Source organism: Haliotis rubra, unplaced genomic scaffold, assembly GCF_003918875.1.
Source record: "Haliotis rubra isolate DU_JTF1 unplaced genomic scaffold, ASM391887v1 Scf28, whole genome shotgun sequence".
In the NCBI taxonomy this organism is placed as follows: domain Eukaryota; kingdom Metazoa; phylum Mollusca; class Gastropoda; order Lepetellida; family Haliotidae; genus Haliotis; species Haliotis rubra.
Window position 1 is genome coordinate 3,357,675 of NW_025766891.1, and position 25,202 is coordinate 3,382,876.

Here is a 25,202-nt window from a genome sequence, read left to right on the forward strand (position 1 = left end):
ATCTTTTGCACGTGAAATTTTCATTACAATCCTGAATCATTTCAAAATTGATTGTTTTTCCATATGTTGCTGTTTTAAGGTACTTTTTAATATTAAGTAGATCAGAATATATGCTTCAAAAACACACAGGCAAAATATTGTTTACATGTTTTTATTATTTTTTTGCGTGTAAAACGCAGGTTTCTGCGTTAATGCGAACACTGTATGCGGTTGACCATGTCTTTAAATCACATTTGTAAAGTACTCATTTCAGAAACAATATGTGACACCTATTTGCGGTGTCCTCCACCTTGATATTGTTTGAATATTGCCAAAAACGGTTTAAACTTGTATACTCACTCACGCATTTGACCTACCATCAGTGCACCCGTGAAGATCTGGGTTAGAATATTGGCATTCAGTAACCCATGTTTGTTGTAAGAGGCGACTAACAGGATTGGGAGGTCAGACTCACGGACTTGGTTGACACATGTCATCGGTTCCCAATTGCGCAGGGGCGGTGGGGTAGCCCAGTGGTTAAAGCGTTGGCTCGTCACGCCGAAGACCCGGGTTCGATTCCCCACATGGGCACAATGTGTTAAGCCCATTTCTGGTGTCCCCCGCCGTGATATTGCTGGAATATTGCTAAAAGCGGCGTAAAACTAAACTCAGTCAGTCAGTCAGCCAATTGCGCAGATCGATGCTCATGCTGTTGATCACTGGAATGTCTAGTCCAGACTTGATTATTTACAGACTGCTGCCTTATAGCTGGAATATTGCTGAAAGCAGCGTAAAACTAAACTCACTCATTGACTCACTACCATGTGTGGAGAATACTGTATGTGATGATATTTTGGCTGTTCCTCCTTTCAGAATGCCCCCTTCCTGTATGGGTTAGGCCTTGTCTACTTCCACTTCAATGCCTTCAATTGGTAAGTTATATCATGTTGTATTTTGATGATAGTGTTCTCATACGATGAACACAAGGATTATTCCACCTGCACCAAAACTGAACATTTAGTTATTCAAGCTGGACGTTAACTGAACATTGACTTATTCCTGCCATGCATTAGCTGAATGTTGAGTTATTTCAGCTGAGCATTAGCTCAACATTGAGCAGTTCCTGCTGAGTATTAGCTGAACGTTGAGCTATTCCTGCTGAGCATTAGCTGAACGTTGAGCTATTACAGCTGAGTATTAGCTGAACATTGAGCTATTCCTGCTGAGCATTAACTGAACGTTGAGCTATTTCAGCTGAGTATTAGGTGAACGTTGAGCTATTCCTGCCATGCATTAGCTGAACGTTGATTTATTCCACCTGAGCATTAGCTGAACACTGGCTTAGCTGTCTATCATTCACATAAGCTGCCTGTCAGTTGACTGTCAGTCCAAGTTTTGACAACAGATTGGCTGAGCAGATAGCTCCATTTTTCGCATGTGTCTTACTCCAAGTAAATAATATTTGTGATTAAAGGACAGAGGAGGGATTGGGACCAGTTTGAAAGTTGGATGTTGGATGCAAACCTAAATCACTTTAGTTTGGGGGGTTATCTCTCTGCAACTTTCCTCATTTCTCAATTATTTGGTCACAGTGGGGCTGAAATAAAGCTGATATGCAAATTTTAACTTGCTCGCCAGCTCAGTTTTTTATGTCGTGAAGAAAATCTGCAAAATCTCAATCCCGTTTCACCTGTCCGTGATTATTTTAGCTCCCAGGTAAGTTAAAAGCAACAGGTGACTCAGTCGCACACCTTTACCAGTGCCAGTAATGTAAGGCAGTTATATTAAAACATATATTGAATAGTGCTGACATATATCTGTCATTCTTGATGTATGTTTTGGGTTTATGCAGTTAATTCAGTATTTTCAGAATTTAAAAGTTTTGAGTGAGAAGGGGTATGTCTACATTTTTATCTGACAATGAACTTTTGAACTGGACCTCAGGGAACTCTAGGATGAGAGCCCTTTTTCATTTTAACATTTATTACAGAAGTTAGGATGAAATCTTGTCTTGAGTGCAGGAGGCTTACTCAGGGTCTGATTTCAGCTGAAATGTGATTTAAGACTGATATTAATATGTAAATATAATCAAAAGATAGATTATTTGTCCCTCATGAAACCCGTGAAGGTCCGGTTTAGAATATTGATCTTCAGTAACCCATGCTTGTCCGAGGCGACTAAGGGGATCGGGTGGTCAGGCTCGCTGGCTTGGTTGACACATGCCATTAGTTCTCAATTGTGCAGATAGATGCTCATGTTGTTGATCACTGGATTGTTTGGTCCAGACTCGATTATTTACAGACCGCCGCCATATAGCTGGAATATTGCTGAGTGCAGCGTAAAACTAAACTCGCTTGCTGGCTGTCACTCATGAACTATTTTTCACTCATGATACAACATTGAAGGTAGCTGTACCACATGATTTTTTTCATATTGCAGATAACTGAATATAAATAACATTGTCCGATAGCTGACATTCTACTGATTTCAGATCACTTTTCCTTTTTAAAATCAGACCATAAATACAGATTTTAGAGGCAAATAAAGCTTCGAAATTCGGGGTCCTGGTCTAGATCAATTTTGTTCATAATTACTGGAAAGTCGCAGATCGCTTTTTTCGTCAAAAATTTCAATTTTTTTCCAAAACTTTGCTGTTTGTTGGTGTATTTAAACAAAATTTGGTACATAGGGTAACTGGATACCACTGAATTCATTTTTGGCATCAGAATTCAGATAAATCCAATGGATTAAGAGTTATTCCAAAGATTCAAGCAAATAATTGAATGAATAGTTAGTGCCCGAGTAATATGGACCATGACTCCATGGGAAGTACACTGTCTTTATCCCAGGAATTCCTACAAAGATCACTTCTAAATATCATTACATAAACAGCAAACACACTCATACTTTTCAAACATTTTTATTCTTGATGTACTCACTAAACATGACCAATTAAAACTTGACAGATAGCAATATCACAGTCAAAACATAGGAATATTTAAATCAATTGTTTTGACTGACATAAGTAGAAATTTCATTTCAAAAATCAAATGCATCACACAAAATTGTCTTTCTCAGCTTGAATACAATAAAGGAATAACAATGTTCACAATATTGTCTGTTAGAAAGTTACTTTCTCCACTGGACTTGACGCTTCCTCTCATGATTATTTTGCTTGTCTCTTGATTTCAATCTTGTTTATTTGACTTGCTTAGCTATGGCTGTAAGGAGAATGGTGTATGATGATTTGTATGAGCTGTGTAGAGATGAGAGAAAGTTGATGGATTGGTTGGAAGCGTTTGGTTTTATTGGAAATTTCAGTGGGAAGTGTGTGAAGTGTGACAGTGGGAGTATAGGAAAGCAAAAGGATTCGAGTCGGTGTGAGGGTTATGTGTGGCGTTGCTCAAATTAAAAATGCAATTATAAATTGTAGCAAGGCGTGATTCTTGGTTTTTTAAGTCTCATTTGTCTGTTAATGAAATTATGAAATTGAAGTTTTATTGGGTTTATCAAGTGAGAGAGAAGTTTGTGAGAGTGCAGTTGCGTCTGGGGTCTGATCACACTTTGGTTGACTGGTTTAATTATTGTAGAGATGTGTGTTTGTTTGTGATGGAAGAGGAGAATGAGATGATAGGTGGGCCAGGGACTGAAGTTGAGATTGATGAGAGTAAGTTTTGGAAGCGAAAGTTTCACCGAGGAAGGCGAGTGGATGGTGTGAGGGTGTTTTGGGGTATCGAGGAGGAAAGTAACAGGATGTTTTTCGAAGTTGTAGAGAAGCGTGATGCAGATACCCTTTTGAGTGTGCTGAGAAAGTGGGTGCGACCGGGATCGATAATTCATTCTGATTGTTGGAAGGCGTATGCTAGGCTGAATGAGGTGGGATACAAGCATGTGACAGTGAATCATAGTGAGGAATTTGTGAATGCAGAGAATGGTGCGTGTACTAATAAAATTGAGAGTACGTGGAGAGCGGTGAAAGCGTCCCTGCCCAGGTATGGAACTACGAAAGGATTGTATGATAGTTATTTTGTGGAGTACATTGTGAGGAAGAAATATTTACGTTGTTCTGATGATCCTTTCGTTACATTTCTTACTTTTATCCGCCGTGTATTTGACCCAAAATTTGAAGGGTTTAGGGAGTTTGGTCAATGCCTTAGTTGATAGTACCTCCTATATGCAATTTATGACAATCATAGCTTTAATATTACTTTGTGGAATAGAGCCTAAGGGGAGTACCTAGGCGCTGTAGAGATTACTGCTTGAGGATGTGTGAAGCCTAGTTGTTATGGTCCAAGAAATGTCATTTTGAGTTTAACACTGCCCTTGGCAATATTTCAACTACATGACAGCAGTTTATGCATGGTAGAAGGGAATATTTAGAGATAGGTATTATGAAACAGCATTTTATGTGTGATATATAATCCTGACCATTAGCAGTCATCACGTAGGATAATGAAATGCATAATTTGTTTCTCTTGACTGATTCGGACTTGATTGGTCCAGACTCGATTACACATTTGGACAGAATTCAACTCCTCACATCGATAGTCTATTTGTGTAACTCTCTGTCGTATGGCAACATATGTTATATTTGGGATTACACTTTCTTAGTAAAGTACAAATTCTAGTACTTTTTGGGGTTGAGTCCCATCCTGTAGTATGTGATGTTACCAGTCAATGCTACATGGGGCGGTGGGGTAGCCTAGTGGTTAAAGCGTTGGCTCGTCACGCCGAAGACCCGGGTTCGATTCCCCACATGGGCACAATGTGTTAAGCCCATTTCTGGTGTCCCCCGCCGTGATATTGCTGGAATATTGCTGGAATATTGCTAAAAGCGGCGTAAAACTAAACTCAGTTAGTCAGTCAATGCTACATACTTGCAGCCATAGCCATGCTGAGGAGCTTGGAGTGCAGCAGAAACAAGGGGAATAACTCTTCAAACCTTCTTGTCAAATGACCTCAGCCATCAACATGATTTGTCTGTTATAATGGGAATATTAAATACGACCTGACTGACATGGAACTGTCTACTGTACACAGGTTTACAGATCTACGGCGACCGAGTTACTTTGGTGACAACCTGGACCAAGCACAAATCAGCTTGTTCATACCTCACCTGTTCAAAGTTGTTTTTGTACCACAGGAATAGGATTTCTATATTTTCAAGAGTTTCTCAAGAAACTAAGCTTCACTTTGGCATCTACCAACAAAGAGATACCTTCCAATGAGAAAAATTAATTATATCATTTGAATTTATTTCATTAATTGAGTTTATATATGCACAATTGCCTTTGCATGGAGTGCATTTATCACTAGCTTCTTATAGGAATATCATCACAAGTTATTCATGTTTTGGTTTCATTTTTTTTTTAAATAAGATTTTCATTTATTCTTTGAAAGGGAGAAGGGAGAGAGTGAGTTGTAATTTAATGACGTATCAGCATTATTTCAGGCACATAGCACCTAGACTGAGTCTACACATATACCTAAGTCCATTAGAAATCTATAAGGAATTTCTTTATATACACATTTCAACATTAAAATATTACTTACCATCAGATCCATGCTTTTAAAACATTGAGTACTTTGTGTAAGTATCAGCATACTGTGCAAGGAATTGACATCCCAGTAACTAAATGAAAAAAACAGTTGGAGACAAATTTGAAAAACAAGACATTCTTTTACATATAATCCAAAATATTATGGATGTCAACTTCTTCTTTGTTCTATAGACAATGTGTCTAGGCTTTTCCTTGCACCTTCATCAGGTGGATTCACGTGATGAAGGAGTTTCTTTATTGTATAGATGAAAGAAGAAGTTGACATCCATAATATTTTGTCTTAAACTCGGAATACCAACTTCTATATGCCTCTCAAGAGCCTTAAAACATTCTTTGATAATAGCACCCTGTGTTAGAATTGATCACCAGTAACCCATGCTTGTTGTAAGAGGCGACTAACGAGATAGGATGGTCAGGCTCACTAACTTGGTTGACACTAGTGGTGTAACGATTCATCGATAGCATCGATGTTTGCATCGTCAACTACGCGATACGAGTGCATCGATACAAAACAAATTTAGGCAATATATCAGGATATTTATATCGCAAGGGTCCACGATACATCGATGTATCGCCACAAGAGACGATATATCCCAATACAACTTCAATACTGGTTAAAGTTGTAAGGAGTATTGCATTAGGAATAGGAAAGGAGTCTCTTTGAAATTCTTCTGAATTTTAAAAGTAAATTGAACCTTTTAGGAATTTGTTTGTGTCTGTTATCTTTGTCACATGGACAAATGAGTTGGTGTATAAGTGAAAGAGTGTGAACATTTTTCAAACTCGATGAACTGTAGAATACTTGTCTTTAAGTAATTGAAATATATTTTAGTTGTCTGAAAAATAACATCATTTATTAACAACTATGAACGATTGTTAAGAAAGAGAACAAAGAGAAGATTGCCATAAAAGGCGACTATGCTTGTCGTAAAAGGCGACTAACGGGATCGGGTGGTGAGTTTCGCTGACTTGGTTGATATATCCCAGCTATATGGCGGCGGTCTGTAAATAATTGAGTCTGGACCAGACAATCCAGTGATCAACAGCATGAGCATCGATCTGCGCAATTGGGAACCGATGACATGTGTCAACCAAGTCAGCGAAACTGACCGCGAAACTGACCACCCGATCCCGTTAGTCGCCTTTTACGACAAGCATAGTCGCCTTTTATGGCAAGCACATGGGTTGCTGAAGACCTATTCTACCCCGGATCTTCAGTGGTTGGTTACTCCCTAGACAGCTCGCCCACCACGCCCCCAACTGCTCGCCCAAAATGCATCATCCTAAATATGAAATAAAGGGCAAACATTAAGAAGGTCAGCTGTGATATAGCAAGTGTTTGAAATCAAGGATGGTCAAAGAATCCTTGTGGTTCTCTCCTCTCGTTTTTTAATCAAGGGACCCAAAATTATTAACCTTTAGTCTTAATGTTTTTCATGCATCTTTTTTTGTTAATGTTTAATGGCAAACACTGTTGAAACAAAATATTGTTCACTGCACGTAGGGGGCGGTGGGGTAGCGCAGTGGTTAAAGCATTCACTTGTCACGTCAAAGACCCGGGTTTGATTCCCCACATGGGTCTAATTTGTGATGCACAATTCTGGTGTCCCTCGCCGTGCTGTTGCTGGAATAAAATTAGACTCACTGACCTCACTCACTGCATTTAGAATGTTGAACAGAACTAGCTCTTCCACCATTGGGAATTCCAGTTAGATGTAGGTTGTAAAGCATGAATTAAATGATCTGATGGTGCCAGGAAGTATTCTTTCCTAAACAGCTTTGATCATTTCTCATTGTAAAATCACTGGTTTATCTGGCCATGATTACCTGCAGACCAACATCAAATAGCTGGATAATGCTGCATTGAACTACTAAAACACTAGACTAATGCTTAGTCTCTGAATATATAGTTCAATAGTAACAAACAAGCCCATTTAAATTGAAAAGGAATCCTAGGAAGACCGGAGATTGAGAACCTGAGGAAATCTAGACTTGCTTTATTTAGGGCTTTAACACTGCAGAGAGGGCTTGGCAGTAGGGTAAATAATGTGGTTCAGGGACTGTAAGACAGACTACTCAAACACCTGTGAAGAATTGTGTTAGGATTGGTCTTCAGCAAACCATGCTTGTCATGAGAAGCGAAGATCTGGATTTGAACTGGTCTTCAGCAACCCTTGTTTGTTGTAAGAGGTGACAAACAGGATCAGTTGACTCGCTGACTTGGTTGACACCTGTCATCATAATCCAACTGTGTAGATCCATGTTCATGATGTCAGTTGGGGTTGGGCGATAATACCGGTTAACCGGTATATCGCAATACAAAGTTTGCAATACGATATATTGCGGTACACTTTTCGCGAACCGGTTCACCCGATACGATCGGGTGAACCGTGATCATGATCAGTAATTTTCGTTATGTAGTTGAAAATACTAATAAAGTTAGTACACATCAAAGTTGTTCAAGAGCAAAGAAACAATGTTTCGAGGAAATAATTAAACAAATTGAATTAACCAAGAGTAAAATCAAGAACAGTACTCATAGAAGTTGTCAAACGTACATCAGAAGTTACTATTTTCCATCTTTTTTGAGTGTGATCATGAAATGTAAGCCAAATTTCGGCTTTCATTGCCTCAAACTTCATGCTTGCACTCGATGTTTAATACTAAAATATATGCTTGAAGCATTTGTGTCACAGTCATAACCTAGCACGATACGACAACTGAGTTCCATAAGGTGGTGATTTTGTGCGTAACCCATTCAAAATAGGATGATTTTACCCAAAACGTTTGTCTAAATCTAAAGTTTTGTTTACGAGGACAGTATCCATTGCTGTCATAATATTGGTTGCCTTAGCTCACGTGCATCATTTTGACCAATCATAAGCCTTATAGCAGACATTCGTAACCATTTGTAACTAGTTGTGTCATTCCAGCAAACCGGATGGCGACTCGTACCTCTCTCGTGGCCATGTTCATGACTAGTCTAGGAATAAGAAAAGCAAGGTTTATGGATGTCACCTTCTTTATTGTGGACAACATCAGAAGCGAGCATACACCCTGAAACGTCGTGTTGTCTTGCTTTTCTTATGCATTCCACTTCTAAATGCCCTTCAAAGATTTAGTCTAGGAATATTTCCAAAGATAGATAACTCTGAATTTCCACACATGACCACTCCTTGAAAGGCATGTTTAGTAAGTTTCTTGTGTCATTACCAAATATCAGTAAAAAAGATAATTTTATAATCCCAGAACTAATAATGAAAATCGATAATCGCAAAGATACTATTTGACTTCATTCGTAACTACTTGCCTCTCTCCGTGATCTATGCTATTCGTCTTGTCCGGAATAACACGAATTGGTACAAGCCTTCTTATCCATTTATCGGGGAAATAGACGCCCATATTATTTGAGATACATTTTTATAATAATTTTCGTAAAAATGAAAATATAGAAGAAAATGGTGGTTTGTGGTTTATCTAGACATTATAATGTGTAAACTTACATTTTCATTAATACTTAACTTATTCAAATTATTGTTGTATTATTTGAATACTATGATAAAAAATAACTTTCATATTTATAAATATGTTTGGATTAAACCTTTCAAATGGTGCATGACATGTCGCAGTAATAATGTTTTTTACAAGCTGATATTTTCCTTGATAAACATTGGCCTCATCTGTGACCTCAGAGTCGCTGGGAACTTGGTGTCATGGCAGTAAAAGCCTCTAGTTGACTGGTGTTGAAAGCGGTAAACCATATGTCACACTTTCACAATACATTGTATATGGCAATACGTATTGCAATACGCCAACACATATCGCTGTATAGTGCAATACGAAAAATGTTGCGATACCCAACCCTAACATTATCAAGCACTGGATTGTCTAGTCCAGACTTCAATATTTACCGACCATTGGTGGAACGTTGCTGAGTGTGGCTTTAAACAACCGACAAACAAAACACACAGGGATTCCCTGAAGCGGAATCTGTTTGATCAATTTCATGCAATGGTAAATCAACAGATTCTAATAATTTAAAAAAAAAATGAACCCGTATTATATTCATATGACTCCCGTGAATACAGAGGGAGTCAAGATGCCTTCAATGTTTGGGAACCTGGGGCAGTCCCTGATATAATACACAAAAGAAACTCTCATTCCGACATTAATTTATGTGAAAATCTAGACGTAAGAACTCTGTGTAAAAGAAAGTATTATGTACTACTATTTATTATTTGTACCGTATATGCCTTAAACTGAGACTACCAGCCTGTTTCCAAAATGTATACATTTGTATAATCACTGTGATCTTCATATGCCGTTGTCTTACGGCCTGAAAAGCAATAAAGTTCTGTTCTGTTCTGTTCTGTTCTGTTCTAGGGCGGTGGGGGTAGCCTACTGGTTACAGCGTTCGCTCGTCACGCCAAAGACCCGGGTTCGAGTCCCCACATGGGTACAATTTGTGAAGCCCATTTCTGGTGTGCCTAACCGTGATATTGCTGGAATATTGTTAACAGTGGCGTAAAACCATACTAACTCACTCACTCACTGTTCTGTTCTGTTCTGTTCTGTTCTACTGCGCATGCTGCTGTCATGTAGCTTGGTTGCTGCTGATAACAAACACCACCCACTTGAGCTTCTAACATGTCCGTCAACAGTTTGTTGTTGACGGTTATTTCCTGTGTATATGCACAGTGACTGTCATTATGTTCACTGAATATATTTTCAACAGTGTTCATGGTGATGTGGGGCGGTGGGGTAGCCTAGTGGTTAAAGCGTTGGCTCGTCACGCCGAAGGCCCAGGTTCGATTCCCCACGTGGGCACAATGTTTAAAGCCCATTTCTGGTGTCCCCCCGCCGTGATATTGCTGGAATATTGCTAAAAGCGGCATAAAACTAAACTCAGTCAGTCAGTCATGGTGATGTCACTCTTCTTTAATGTACATCTTGGAAAACATCTTCACTCATTTCCAAAACTGATCGAATTATGAAGGTGCCATTACCTAGATTACCTTTGCATCCTCCTCAAATATTATCAAAAAACTCCCTTTTAGCATCTTAGGGGAAGAATCGACTCATGCATATTTTTTGCGGAGAATTAAGAAAATCAGATTTTTATGCATTCAGCATTTTCTGCTTTTGCCAGACTGTCAACTCATTTGATGTTAAGGATATAAAAATAGCATAACAACCGAGAATTGGATTTGATTTAAATGTCTGATAATTCCATCAGTCATGCTTTGAGGATGAGGGTTCCACGGAAATTCATTACCATTATGCCAAAGACTGGTTGCTTGAAATGGCTCAAATATTATTTTCCAAATTATCATATGGAGAAGGACCAGCCAGCATTTTAAAGCAGCTTTACGAGACATGCAGACAGAGAGCGCAAATATGAGACAGTCGGTGCCAGCAACGACTAAAAACCCGCTCAAAATATTGATTAGTTGAAAGTTGAGTAAGGGAGTCTTGTCATTTGGCTCAGGAGAGCTTTGCTTGCGCTGGCATCTTCCTCAATGTTTCTGTACCCGAAATTTTAAATTTCATTTCGGGTGATTGGTTAAGGTATTGAGGATCTTATTAATTGTAGTTATGGTCTGGCCAGCTCTTGGTAGGAGCTGACCAACTTGCTTTTCGCTAATTGCCATTTGATTGAGATATATAATAAGGGTTGACGGTTAAACGGATTAACATGTGCGGGGGAGGATGGCAGAAACGGGTTATTAAAGATAACTGTTACATGGGTTAACACATGGGAGGGGTTACAAGGATGGAAGAAACAGGTTGCTCAATGACTTAAGATATGGAAGGAGGTTGGAAGGATGGAAGAAATGGGTTCTGCAAAGGATTAAGATAGGAGGGGTTTGGACAAATAGAAGAGAGGGGTTGTGCAACGGCTTAACACATGTCATGGATGGTTAGGGAAGAGTGAGTGAGTATGGTTTTATGCCGCTTTTAGCAATATTCCAGCAATATCACGGCAGGGGACACTAGAAATGGTCTTCACACATTGTACTCATGTGGGGAATCGAACTCGGGTCTTCAGCGTGACGAGCGAAGGCTTCAACCATTAGGCTGCCCAACCACCCCGGGTAGGGAAGACGTGGAATGCTCAGGATAAATGTTTTGGGTATTACCCCGGTAACCCATGCTGGTAAGTTATGCAGCATTTGAAATGTTTAATGAAAATTAATGAGAGGACATTTTAGTTATATATTTTTCTAGGAATCTTGGTATCGGTCATGTAGAACTCTCTGCAATGACAAAAGACTTTGGGATAGGCTTGACGGATAAATTGTTGATATATAGTCACAAGCGCATTTTGGAGACAACTTGAATTTATTCATGAGAAACTGTAAATGCTGATCCACTTTGCATGCAGATTTTATTTGTGAGCTTTTTTTTGGTGATAATTGTAATTTGAGTAAGTTATGAAGATACTTTTTTTTATTAAAATATTGTCATTTCAATGGAATAGAGTTCTTTCATGTAAAATGTTGCGCTATAATGAAGAAAGTCATTTTAAATCAGGAAATACTAGTAGTACTTCCATACTAATCGTGTAACTTCCCAAACGAGCTACACGATTCCCATACAGTTCTGTATACAGGTATGAGATTGTGGAGGAATGAAGAGCCCTCTACATCTCGATCATGCCCTAATGTTTTTTAAAGGGAGATAATTATAAATGACACATGGACAACATGGAATCTGACGATGTTACCGCACTTTCCAGGTCAGTCACCGACGATGACCTAATTGGAGGCTGTTTCTATTTTCGTATATTTTGTACATGGGAAGAAACTGGGCTTCGTTATTGATTTCTGTTGTCGCTCTCCGAAAACCAAGTTACCGCAAGGCAGTGCTCAAGATGAATTCCAGGCGCGGTGCTTAGATAATTGTGAGGCATGTTCGCAACATTAGAATAAACGGGAGGTGCTACGAGTGTATTATGGTAAATAGCAATGTCGCGAAAGGTATTGATTTTGCAAATTACATTGAAGCTTTGGTTTCAAAATTCAGTGGAATGTCTGAAAGCGTGATTTCTGAATGTTAGCCACATACAGAGGTTGGCATCATCAATGAAGGCTGATTTTCTTGTAGAGAGGAGACGAAAAGGGACTTAATATTTGGTTCGTGCTTTGATGTGTTCGTAAGATATTGTTCTTTCATAAACATGTAGGTGATATTTGGTACTGGGTATATTTGTTTCAGGTCTGTATGACAGACTTGTGTGATATGTCTGTGGATTCTGTCAATTGTAAAATGGGTATGTGAACTTTTAGTACGGAGAATATTGTTCGTTCTTTAAGGAATATTACATATATCAACTACTGGCTATGTAGGAAAGAAAGGTATTTATTTTTCTCTAAAAATTGTTGAATTTCATTGCATGTTTAATCATATAAGATCATATTAAAAAAAAGATAGGTAAAACCTATGAAACACACTGAGTTAATTACAAGATTGTTGATAATTTTAAAGCAATAAACAATGAAGGAATTTTTTAGAAATAATGCATGAAAGAAATATTGATAAAATATACTTTTGAAAATAACAGAGCTCCAGATAAGATTTAGCTCATGTGGGTACTGTACCCACTGTATTTTTGGGGAGTGGGTATTATAAATGTTGAGTGGGTATTTCATTTTCCGTTACCCACTGCTTTCAAATGTGTGGGTATTTCAGTGATTTTACTCACCTATGTATATGTCATTGAGTAAGTTTACTAAGCAGGTATGTACTGCCTTATGTCATACCTAATCAAAACCAACTTAAATATAATGGAGATGATTTCACTCATCCTGTACTGACAGTACAACACAAGTCCTATACTAACAGTACAACTTGATAGCAATCGATGTCTTTTTCATTACACAAGCGATTTTTATAAATATATTCTGTACGCATATGTTTTAAACTTTTACGTATCTAGCATTTTAAATGAGTAATTGGTACGCAACAATTATTTTTCAATGTGTAATTGGAAATTTTCTATGCATACTCTACCCGGATACGCAGCTTATCTTGGCCTCTGAAATAAGTAAATAAAAACAACAAATCAGTCATGAAATGAAATACATGTATTTGAAGATAGAAAGATAGATAGATAGATAGATAGATAAATAAGATGGCTCGACTGATAACATAATTTTGAAAATAAATGATGACATATATGTTAAAAGTAAGATTGCATGAGCTATAGAGAATCTCACCCGAGTCTTTTTATATCAAATATATCACCACGAGTTGATAAAGTAACAAATATCCGAGGCTTGCCGAGGATATTGTACTTTTATCAATGAGTGTTGACATATTTCATATCAGAAGACACAAGGGTGAGATTCTATTTATCATCAAAAATCACTCTTCATTAGCTTTCAATGAAAACTGTACATCTCTCAACACGGTACTGTCATTAGACTCACAGTGCAGCAATGTCATAGCAATGTGACGTCATCAAGTTCATGACGTCACAACATTGTCAGGGCATAGTGCAAAATCTCCTCTCAAAACGATATCTCCTGGGAGATATCATCGGATCTCACACAAGCAATATTTCCTGTGGAACACAGTTTTGGATGATAAATATATTTTTTACATGGTAAAATTAAATAATATTCTTTTAATAGTAAAATGCCATTTTGTAAAACGATAAAATAAGAAAGAAGCAATCAATACGGACTTTAATTAGTAATATTCTCACATGTTTTGATTGAAGAAAATATCAGGTAAACCAGTAATAAATGAAAACAAATTCAGCAAAAGTGAAATTTAATTCCACTGATCACATCCGTAGAAACACCATCAGTTTTAAGGTTCCACACCTGGGTCAATAAGCCTTTCATTTCTTCTTGTGAGTCTGTGTAAAAGTTGTTTTGGGTTACACATCTCGTGTCATAACTTAAATTTCATTCTGGTTTGAAATAAGAAAAGTTTTCTCATCCAAATCTTCTTCTCTGCAGTTGAAATTTACATCCTGATGTGATATATAAAATACTTTTACTCTTGCATACTCATAAAAAGGGTCAGTTTGATCTTCTATTTCAATTGACCCATGAAAGTCCGGGTTAGAATGAACCTTCAGTAACCCATACTTGTCTTTTAGAGGCGACTAACAGGATCGGGTGGTCAGTTTCGCTGTCTTGGTTGACACATGTCATCGGTCCCCAATTGCGCAGATCGATGCTCATGCTGTTGATCACTGGATTGTCTGGTCCAGACTCGATTATTTACAGACCGCCGCCATATAGCTGGAATATTGCTATGTGAAAAAAAAATTTAACATTTCTAAAAATAAGGTACACAAATTTTTAAAAAAATTGTTAATATTATTATTATTTGATTTTGATTTTTCTTTTACTTCAGTCTTCCTGAAGCAAAGCGATTCAGTCTGTATCATAAATTAATTTAGACTATAACTATGTGATCAAAATGTTAACATTTCTTAAAACGAGTTTTGAAAAAAAATATTTATATAATTATTATTATTATTATTATGTTTTGATCTTTCTTCTACTTCAATGTTCCTGAAGCAAAGCGACTGAATCTGCATTGTATATTAATTTAATGACTTACTGTGATCAAAATTTTGACATTTATTAAAATAAGTTACATAATTTTTTTAAACATTTTTTATTATTGTTTTGTTTTTATGTATTTTATTTTTTTTGCCCACCAGCTCTGACTGGTTTAGGTGGTACATTTGGAAAAAATAAAACAGACTGGTGTAATACTTTGTCACAGATAAGATAAATTTTGGCAACTAATATCATTACATAATACATCTGGATTACTTCTTCTGTGTAGAAGTAAAAGTGAATACAGTTTACTAAAAAAAATGTCTTGAAAACTACATGTAGATAAAAGAAGGCAGATATATCAACTTTAAATAGTTGATGATCTGGCAAAAAATACAATAATTATGCAAGTTTACTTCACTGATAGATCCTAAAAAACAAGAGCACATTTCATCATGCTAAATTATTAATTTATGTGACATGCTGTTACACGTTCCCATCAAGTATGCAAGGAATCCCAAGCAAAGGGACAAAGCTAGGCAAGTTTGTATTTCCAACCTCCACCCACACACTGTCTCATAGAGCCATAGCTTCACTCACTCTGTTGACCAGCCTTCAGAGGAGCTAGTTGTCATGCTCAGTGACCTTTGCTATATATGGTAACGTGACCTCTGAGCTTGCTGGCTTGGCCTTCTTTATGCAGTGTGCTGATGTGCATATGGCATGTGGGCCAGTGTGATCCACAGAAGACTTGCTTAGCACTCATATATTGGATATAAGGAGATTTTGAGGTACTTTTGTGGAAATACTAAGGCTACAGTGGAAGGGCTCCATACTGAGGTGAGGTTTTGTGTGCATTTCAAGAAATTTTGTGTGTGTTGTGATTCAGGTTTGGTGTGTTTGACCTCCTGAACTTGCTTTGAGTGAACACAAAGAGTGACTATTTATAGCAAGACTAAACCTTGCTCTCTTCTCTCTATCTAGCTTGGACCTCCCCAGTTACGTGACTGTTCACAGGGGATTGTCTTTGTCCCCTAAAAGTCTTTGTTTTCAACCTCATCTAATATAGAACTGTTCAGGTGACAAAAGTTGTTTTTTGAACCATGGTCAGCTCTTAGATCAGCTGACACAACTCTGAATGCTGAATTGATGAACCCTTTATTTGCCGATCTGTCAATCATAGCCAAATAAATGAGGTTCAAAGTTGCAAGCGTAGCTTGGGTTTTTTTCCACCTCATTCACAACAAATAAAAATGTTACTGCCTTATTCTGTGAATATTTCAGATAATTTGTAGATCAATCAGTGCAGGTTTGATATTGAGTGCAATGTACACACTGCACTGACAGCTATGGACGTGGAATAACCTCTATATCACACAGGGAAGATAACCAAATTTCACCCTTCACTGATTTGAGGTAATTTGACTGTAGCAAGTCGGCATCTGCTTCTAGAAACATACTGAATTCTCTCAGTATAGCTTGTAGGAATTAAATTTCATTGTATGCCAAACTTAAAGTGCTGCCATATTATATGCCAGCCAGCTTTACATATTGTAAATAGGTTTTTACTTGCTCTGGTGTACGGACAGACAGGGTCATAGTTGATATTGAATATCATGTTGCATATTGTTTTGAAGTGTTGTGTGATGACAGACATTTGATAAAAGCTTCACATCTTCATGAACATGCTTTGAAATTTATTGAAAACACTTTCTCAGAGTCAGTAATATTTTCTGCGCTCCTAATGTCAAATTCATTCCAACTGACTTTAAATAAAACACTGTTGTTTTTGTAAATATGCTCCAGTTCTCATAATTTGCATACTTATTATATTCCTGCTTTCCAGTTTTAATTACTAAAATATAACTGACCATAATATTAATTTCTCAAATAAATTAACCTCACAAAATATCTTGGAATATTGGTTTGAATACAGTGTTGTTTTGAAATATGAAGCACTATTTCTTTGTTGGTGAGCACTGGGTACATGTTATAACTGCAGTAGGGAAAGTGAGGTAGTTATTTCCGCTGTAGTATGTTCCGATTGTACCTAATGATATTACTCAACACTTGTCTCCCTCCAACCCTCTGACCACAGCCACTGATTCGATTCAATGCAATGGTACATGAATAGGATTAGTCTAAATATAGCACTAATTGAAAGTTCATCTGGTGTTATGTACTGACGTAGGGTCTGAATTAGGCGAGGAGAAACTTGGCTGCAAGTTGCTGTTTGACCTAGTGAACCAACCAGTCCCACTCGGATGACCTCATTCCCAATAAAAAGCCAACTCGACAGGATAGGACAGCACCGATAAAAATCAATCGCCAATCCTGTGGTAGCCATAATCAATAAACAATATCCATCAAGATATTCGGCAAACAGAATTGTTATTTTGTCCGAAGAGGAATCCTGTTTTTGACGGAACTGGAGCGTCTTATGATTATACCTGCAGTCTGACATTCCCCACTGCCAGATGGCGACTGGCTTATTTCTGGATCGGCAGGTTATTGAACTCTGGAGGCGCAGCGCCGGTTGCAGCCTGTCTTGTCTTTGGCCAACAAAATCTTCCTCATCAGCAGATGGCTAGTGAAGTAAGGGGGGTAACTCTTCAAACTTCATTTGCCATCAACTACGGTCAAGCAGTTGCTTATGTTTTGGATGTGTCTTATGGAAATGACCATATCATGACTGTTCATGGAGTTTCCTTGCGAATGTTTGGATTCTTTATTTCCTGGCCTTTGAAATTAGTTCATGTAAACATGGTTTTGTCTGTCTGCTTCCACGGAAGTCAATGTTCAGTCAGTATGATGGTGTTCTGTGAATAAACAGTTCTCGACTAGACAATATAGTGATTGTCATTCATCCTTGGAAATCAATAATTATGATGAATAGAAATAATTCCGTTTAAATTGTATAGGAATCTCAGTGAGGATGGAAATTCACACTTGATACTGTGAATAAATCGAGATTTACTTCTTTGAAGGAAGTTGTGTTTGAGGAAGTGCATGACTGAAGGAAGAAAATAATGGTTGGGAACTAAGTGACAGGCTATGATTTGTTACCTATGAGGGCGAAAATATCAGGGTTCATATTTTCACCCGAAGCCCTAGGGCAAAGTATCACTTTATCATGGTGAAGTGACGTCACGAACAATGCTATGACGTCACGTTTCTTCTGTGACGTTGCGTCCTACATTCACCGACAGCAAGTAGCCAGCCTGTGTTTGAAAATAGATTTGGGTTTATTTTCCTCAAGTTAAAGACTTAAGTAATATATAGAACATTATATTTGTGCCCATATCATGCTATGTTTATGACACTCATGCCTAAATATCAGTATATCCCTGGCTGTCACTCGGGAAATACCAACATTCAGGCACTCATGTCGTAAACATAGTATGACATGGGCACTCATATATCCTCTATATAGTAACTGACATATCTATATTTGGTTTGTTTGGTGTTTAACGCCACACTTAGCAATAACACAGCTATATGATGGCGGTTTATAAATAATCAAGTCTGGACCACACAATCTAGTGACCAAGAAGCATGAGCATCCATTTACGCACCTGGGATACAATCACATGAAAAAGAAATCCTTTTAAATTATTATCATTATGTAATGTTATAATTGTGATTGTTTCCAATGCTTGCATGTTCCTTGGAAACATCGACAGCGGTCATTCTTGGATTCTTATTTCACGTTATCCAATCCAAAAGTCTCAAATATGCTGCTAAAACAAAACAAAAATTCACATTACTACGCTTGTTTGTTATGCCTATTAACTTCAGTAATATCTTAGTAAAGAGTGGTCTTGAACGTTCTTTATATTCTTTTGTAATTAGTCAGTGATTGAGTGTGTTTAGGTTTACACCGCCCTCACCAATATTCCAGCTATATGGCGGCGGTCTGTAAATAATCGGATCTCGACCAGACAATCCAGGGATCAACAGCATGAACATCGATCTATACATTTGGGATACGATGACAAGTTTTTGTTTCAACCCAGTCAGCAAGCTTGACCACCTGATCCCGTTAGTCGCCTCTTATGACAAGCATGGGTTACTGAAGATCAAACCTAACACGGATCTTCATGAATGAATATTGTCAGAGTCTTGCCTGCTGATACGACTCCAAGATTGTCCATAAAGACAACAGCCAGATAGCAGATTATTTGTAAGATTATTTTTTGTCTTGAGAGTTAATTTTGTAACTATACACAAGCGTCACTTATTCCTAAATCACACGAGAAACAGAATTATGAACCAGTATGCAATCATTCTACTGTGGTTCCATTAACACCACCAGTGTAACACTTCGCTCGGAGGATATATTCTACTATATACAGTGATACATGATCTGTATCAACGCAACCATTTCTGGTTTAGAAAGTTTAAATATGTTGCCTTATTCGTCTGAAAAATTAATTGTATTTTTTTTTTAAATTTGAAAACTCATTGCTCCAGATTTTTGTCACATTTTGTCAAGTACTCTTATAATGGAAATAAATGTTTAATGAAAGAATGGTAAATACAGTGTGACTTGTCTGACATTTACACCATAAGCAGAATGTGGCACTAAGCTATGGTATTGATATGTCATCTGACCATTTGGTCTCAGTTTCCTGAGAAATCTGAGAAACACTTTCGATACTCCAATCCGAGGCAGATGCCGTTAATATGGTTGACATAATTATGGATATTGCAACAACCTGCCAACAAGTACCATAAACAAGCAAAAAATCCAAAAAGGATTTGTATTTATTTGAATTTTGGCAGTCATTCTCAAACATTTTGTATGGTTCAGTCTATTAGTATTGAATGGTGGCTCATGGTACTAATTATCTGAAACTGCTGTCGCGATATGTAAAAAAAACGCATGCTAAATGTTTCAAACCTTTTTCGTTCTATCTGTTTGTGGCACTGGGTTTTGGTTCAAATGAATCTGTCACTGAATGGTTTGTTTGTGAGTGTTCATTCACTTGAAAAACAGGGCTGAAGTGTAGCACAGTGGTTAAAGCGTCCGACCTTGGTTCGATTCCCAACATGGGCACAATGTGTGAAGCCCATTTCTAGTGTCCCCTGCATAGGCGTGTGTGTGTGTGTGTGTTTTGCAAGGGTGCACACCCCACCTTTTGTACTGAAAGTTTGTTAAATGACCATTGAAACTGGTGAAAATGAAGTGTGCACCCTTCCTTTTCTCACTAGTGTGATTTCCCCCCTCCCCCTTCTCAAAAAGCTGCATCCGCCCCTTCCCTGCCATAATATTACTGGAATATTGCTAAAAGTGGCATAAAACTAAACTTATTCACTCATTCGAAAATCAAGATTCACACATCAGAAGTGCAGGTTGTCATGGCCGAAGTCGCGGTAGCTGAGTGGGTTAGGCGGCTGACTTTATGTGCTGGCGATTAGGTGCCTGACTCTGAGGATGTGAGTTCGAGTCCCAGATGGGACTCAACCCCAACAGTTCTAGAATTTCTACTTTACTAAGAAAGTGTAATTACAAATATAGCATATGTTACATGTCATGCACTTGAAATGCATTCAGAGTTATCTGCCCATGCTGTGCACAGAAATGCATAGAAAAACTACCCGGGGTAAAGCTGGAATCCAAGAACTTTCTTTGACCTTAAATTATCAGATTCTTCAAGACTGAGCCGTGTCTGAATCACTGATGAAAGGGCAGGTGGAGAAAGTCAGAACCTGTAATCACAGACTGGGGGAATATATGTGATATTTCACTGTAGAAGAACCTGCAGGGGATTTCCATCTGGCAGTGATGTGTGAGGGGTCAAGGTCATGGGTTTGAGAATGAGGCTGTGGTACAGTGTCTGGCCTACATGGGTGCAGGGATTCTGCAGCTAAATAAACCCCAAGGAATTGAACTGGCCCGATATTTCCAAATAGAATCTGTCACATAAGTCCTGTTGTGTGGGTGGCATGGTTTGAGATAGGTGGAAACATAACTTATACTAGTTATAGTCGATTAAAGAAATGAAAACTTTGTATTATGAGTTAACCATACTGTCATGTGATGTCCTCGGCTCTATTTGCTTTTATTTGTTGTTATGATGCATTTGTTGGTATGTAGAACTGATTCTTGTTGCTGATTGAGACCTGAGGCCGTACATGGTTTTTAATACCACTGACACAATATTATACTTACTCATGCACTCATCAGCTACATTATAACTGTGAATGTATTAGAATTCCATGACGCTATAGTGCTCTCAGCGCATAATTAGGAAAGTAATAAAGGGTGCTCTAAACAAAGGTTAATTTGAATAGATATGGCTTGAAGATGTAGATTTTGTTGGAAAACTTAAACTAATTTTCCAAAATGAATATCTGAAGGTGTGCATTTGATAATTTTTTTATTATGAAGTAATATGTATGTAAAGAAGACATTATGTACAATATTAATTGCATTTCCTGTAACACTCGACATTATTGAACTCAGCAATCAATATTATCAAGTGTGATTTGCTCGTAAAACAAGCAAGAACTTGTTATTACCTTTTGTATTCATGTTACTTACTGTATAAGCATTAAAAGATCACAAAGATATGCCTAGGAATTTCTTGGGGAGTTGTTCTGAAAGCAATTCGTGACATATCATCTTTTTCTCTGGATGGAAAAAAAATAAGATAACCCACAGTGCATTTTTTAAGACAACCAGTGTGTCAAGGAAGTGACAGGCAACTAGCTTCTGGAACAAATGCATTTTTTCAAAGAATCTCACGTCACAAGTATTATGAAATGGTCTGTCGTTAAGGTCAATCTTCTTTCAAGTTGAAATACCTCGGTTTGACATCACAGATGTAGAGATGAGTCAGCGATGTGAAAGAACGCAGGATATGCACATATATATCATCCCTAATGTTGTATCCCACTCTGCTTTCGATATCAGTCATAACTGCTGGGTATAGTCCGAGGCCAAATGATAGGAAAGTACCTACCTTTTAGGATCTTTTAGCAGCAGTTAAAGTGTTATGCAGTAATTAGTATGAAACCTCCCACCCTCCAAAAATTCTTGATATGGATCTAGCCCCAGAATGTATCAGGTTACTAAAAACAAACAAGGTTAACCCACTGTTGAAACAGTGTCCACCTGTTCATATTACTGCATGAGTATTGGCCACATGGTCTAATGGATGGTGACAAGCACTGGTGTTCAACATGGTTAAGATATACATAATGGGTGGTAAGGCTGGGGGTATCATATTCAGGCCTACCAAAGAAAACTTTCCCACTGTGCAGAAAAACGCAGAAAAGCCCACATTAATCGTGGAAATAGCAGCATAAACATAATACCTCGCTACTGAAACACTTAAAACGGCAACTTTAAATCGCTAACACTGCATCATAAAACGAGGAGCCCGCAACTTCGATTTTGCGCATGCGCACATGGAAGAGGAAGTCTCGACCTCAAGTTGACATTTTCCACCTTGGACAAAAGTTACATTCCTTTTTAAGTATTTCTGTTGTGTTATTTGGCATTTATCATCATGATACTTAGGTGCCCCCTTTTAGTGTACTTTCCATTCGTATGAAACATTTGACAGCAATTATTTCGACATATGTAATACTTCTTCTACGCGAGGCGATTCACGGTTACTCGGAAATTGGAAAGAAGCCCGGATCGTAATGCGCATGCGCAGTAGAGGTCAAAGTTCGCTGATATAAAAATGTTGCAGTTTCATAGTTTTTCGTTGCCGTTTTTACTGTTTCAGTAGCGAGGTAATGTGTTTATGTTGCTATTTCAACGATTAATGTGGGCTTTTCAGCGTTTTTCTGCACAGTGGGAAAGTTTTCTTTGGTAGGCCTGATATTACTTGATTTTGATGCTATCTCTTCATTTGGCCAAGGAGTGTGCAGCATAAAGCATCACTCACTCACTCACTCACTCACTCACTCACTCACTCACTCACTCACTCACTCACTCACTCACTCACTCACTCACTCACTCACTCAACTCACTCTCACTCACTCACTCACTCACTCACTCACTCACTCACTCACTCACTCACTCACTCACTCACTCACTCACTCAGACCTCTACAATGGAGCTGCTGGAGAGCTGGGTGAGGAATTCCCTGAAGGGCTGATGTAATGGTGTCAGACTGGGTCAGTGAAAAGGACAGGGTTCTTGTGCAGAGGCTGGTGTTAACACACAGCAATTGATCGCTGTGGCCAGTGAACTTTTAACCCTCGATCTGGCAAGTAGTGCCAGATTAAATATTAGCTTTTGCTCTTGTCGGGAAGAGGGGAGCCCAGGGGAGAGGCCAGTCAAATACTTCCTAGCATGTGAGACATGTCGGGTTCTTGCTCCTTACTTTTCATCACAATAAAGCAAGAACAACCCACGACACTGATTTCTTCACTAAGCAGACATAGTCCTCTATCCAGCAGATTTGGAAATTGCAAAGGGTCCTTGTCCCACTAATACATATTAAAAATTTCGGTGAGGTGAGGTGAAATTGGGTTTTACGTCGTGCTTGAGAATATTTCGCTCATATGACGACATACATGCGTGTGTATGTGTATGTGTATGTGCGGCTTAAGCTGGTTTTATAGTGCTAGCCCACTGAGATACCATGCCGCAGTGAAGCATGAATACCCCACTCAGACACATTATACCGACTCCGAGCCGACCAGTCCTTGTTGTACCCACTAATGCCAAGCGCCAGGCAGGGACCAACAAGTACCATATTTTAACGTCTTTTGGTATGACGCGGTCGGGGATCAAACCCACGACCTTCTGCTCTCCGGGCAGACACTCTAACCACATACCACTGAAGGCGGTCTAAAAAGTTAGGGTGTCCATAGATGATGAAGGTTGGTAAATTGGAGCCCAAGACCATAGGTCTGCGACGTTTTTTAACTTTGAATGAGTGAGTGAGCTCAGCTTTGGACTATCCTGGTTTTATTGTGGATTTAATTCCTGCAAATTTTGTCTCAACAATTTTATGAAAAACTCCCAAAATATTTATATATGGGACAAAGCTGATATGATATTTTTTTCAAATAAGAGTACCTTGAATACAAGTAACACCACTAAATAGAACACCCATGCACTCCATCAGATTACTTACAACAGAGGACAATATCACATTTAGTCTCTGAGTATATAGTTTTGATAATAACAAAAAAAACCCATTAAATTGAAAAGGAGCCCCAGGGAGATTCAGAACCTGGGGAAATCTAGACTTGCTTCATATAGAGCTTCAGCATTGCAGGGAGGGCTGGGCAGTAGGGGAAATCTAGACTTGCTTCATATAGGACTTCAGCATTGCAGGGAGGGCTGGGCAGTAGGGGAAATGATGTGGTTCAGGGAAACATAATCATCATCAATCTGAGATTTGAACCCATGATTGGCATCTGCCATGCCCAGGGGACACAGTCAGACAGGGAATTGCAGAACAACAGGGCCACCTGTGCCCTCCTTTACTGTTCATGAGAAAATATGCTGATTTGAAAGAACTGTCGTCCTCAATCATGATCCACACATTTTCCAAAGATACGAACTTGAAACAGACATGATTTGGCTTCATATCCTTTGGCTTGATGTTACATGAAGTCCCAGTATTGTTTTGATTATCTTGTTTCTGAGGGTAGACACGGCATCTTGAAGGTGTATGATGGTGCATACAGAGAGGTTTATACCCTTAGGGGTCGCAGAAGATCAGACATTGACAAGGCTGTTGGAGTCTCAGACAAGGTTTATTATATACCTGAGATTACTTATATAGCCAGAGGGAAATCCGTTTGCATAACATATGTCACAGTCTGCAGTTTGAAGTATTTCGACAGGTATTCAGTTATAAATAATGATAGATAAGTGATTTGCAAATGTTGGACATTATTTGTTGTAGACAAAGACAGACTGGTGGATATTATTCGTTTCAGCTGAATCAGTGTTGTCTTGTGTTATTGATGATACTTGAATTTCATTGGTCATTCTTGAACTTCATTGGTCAAAGGTGTCCTGATACATTTCCATATTCCCACCTACAACACTGTACGACTGGACATGACATTTAATACTTCCCTGGCAATGGACACTTATTCCAAGTTTCTCGTCTGTACATGATGTGTACCAGGGCTGTTGCGATTCATTTGTGTGTTC

The 25,202-nt window shown here is 38.3% G+C and overlaps 1 protein-coding gene across 1 annotated transcript in view; it reads left to right on the plus strand.

Annotated features, from left to right (window-relative positions):
• Nucleotides 1–25,202, plus strand: part of LOC124281156 (histone demethylase UTY-like) — a 136,313-nt gene that overhangs the window by 18,064 nt on the left and 93,047 nt on the right. Inside the window, 1 exon segment of the mRNA XM_046717186.1 lies at nucleotides 853–911. Coding sequence (XP_046573142.1) covers nucleotides 853–911 — 59 coding nt within the window.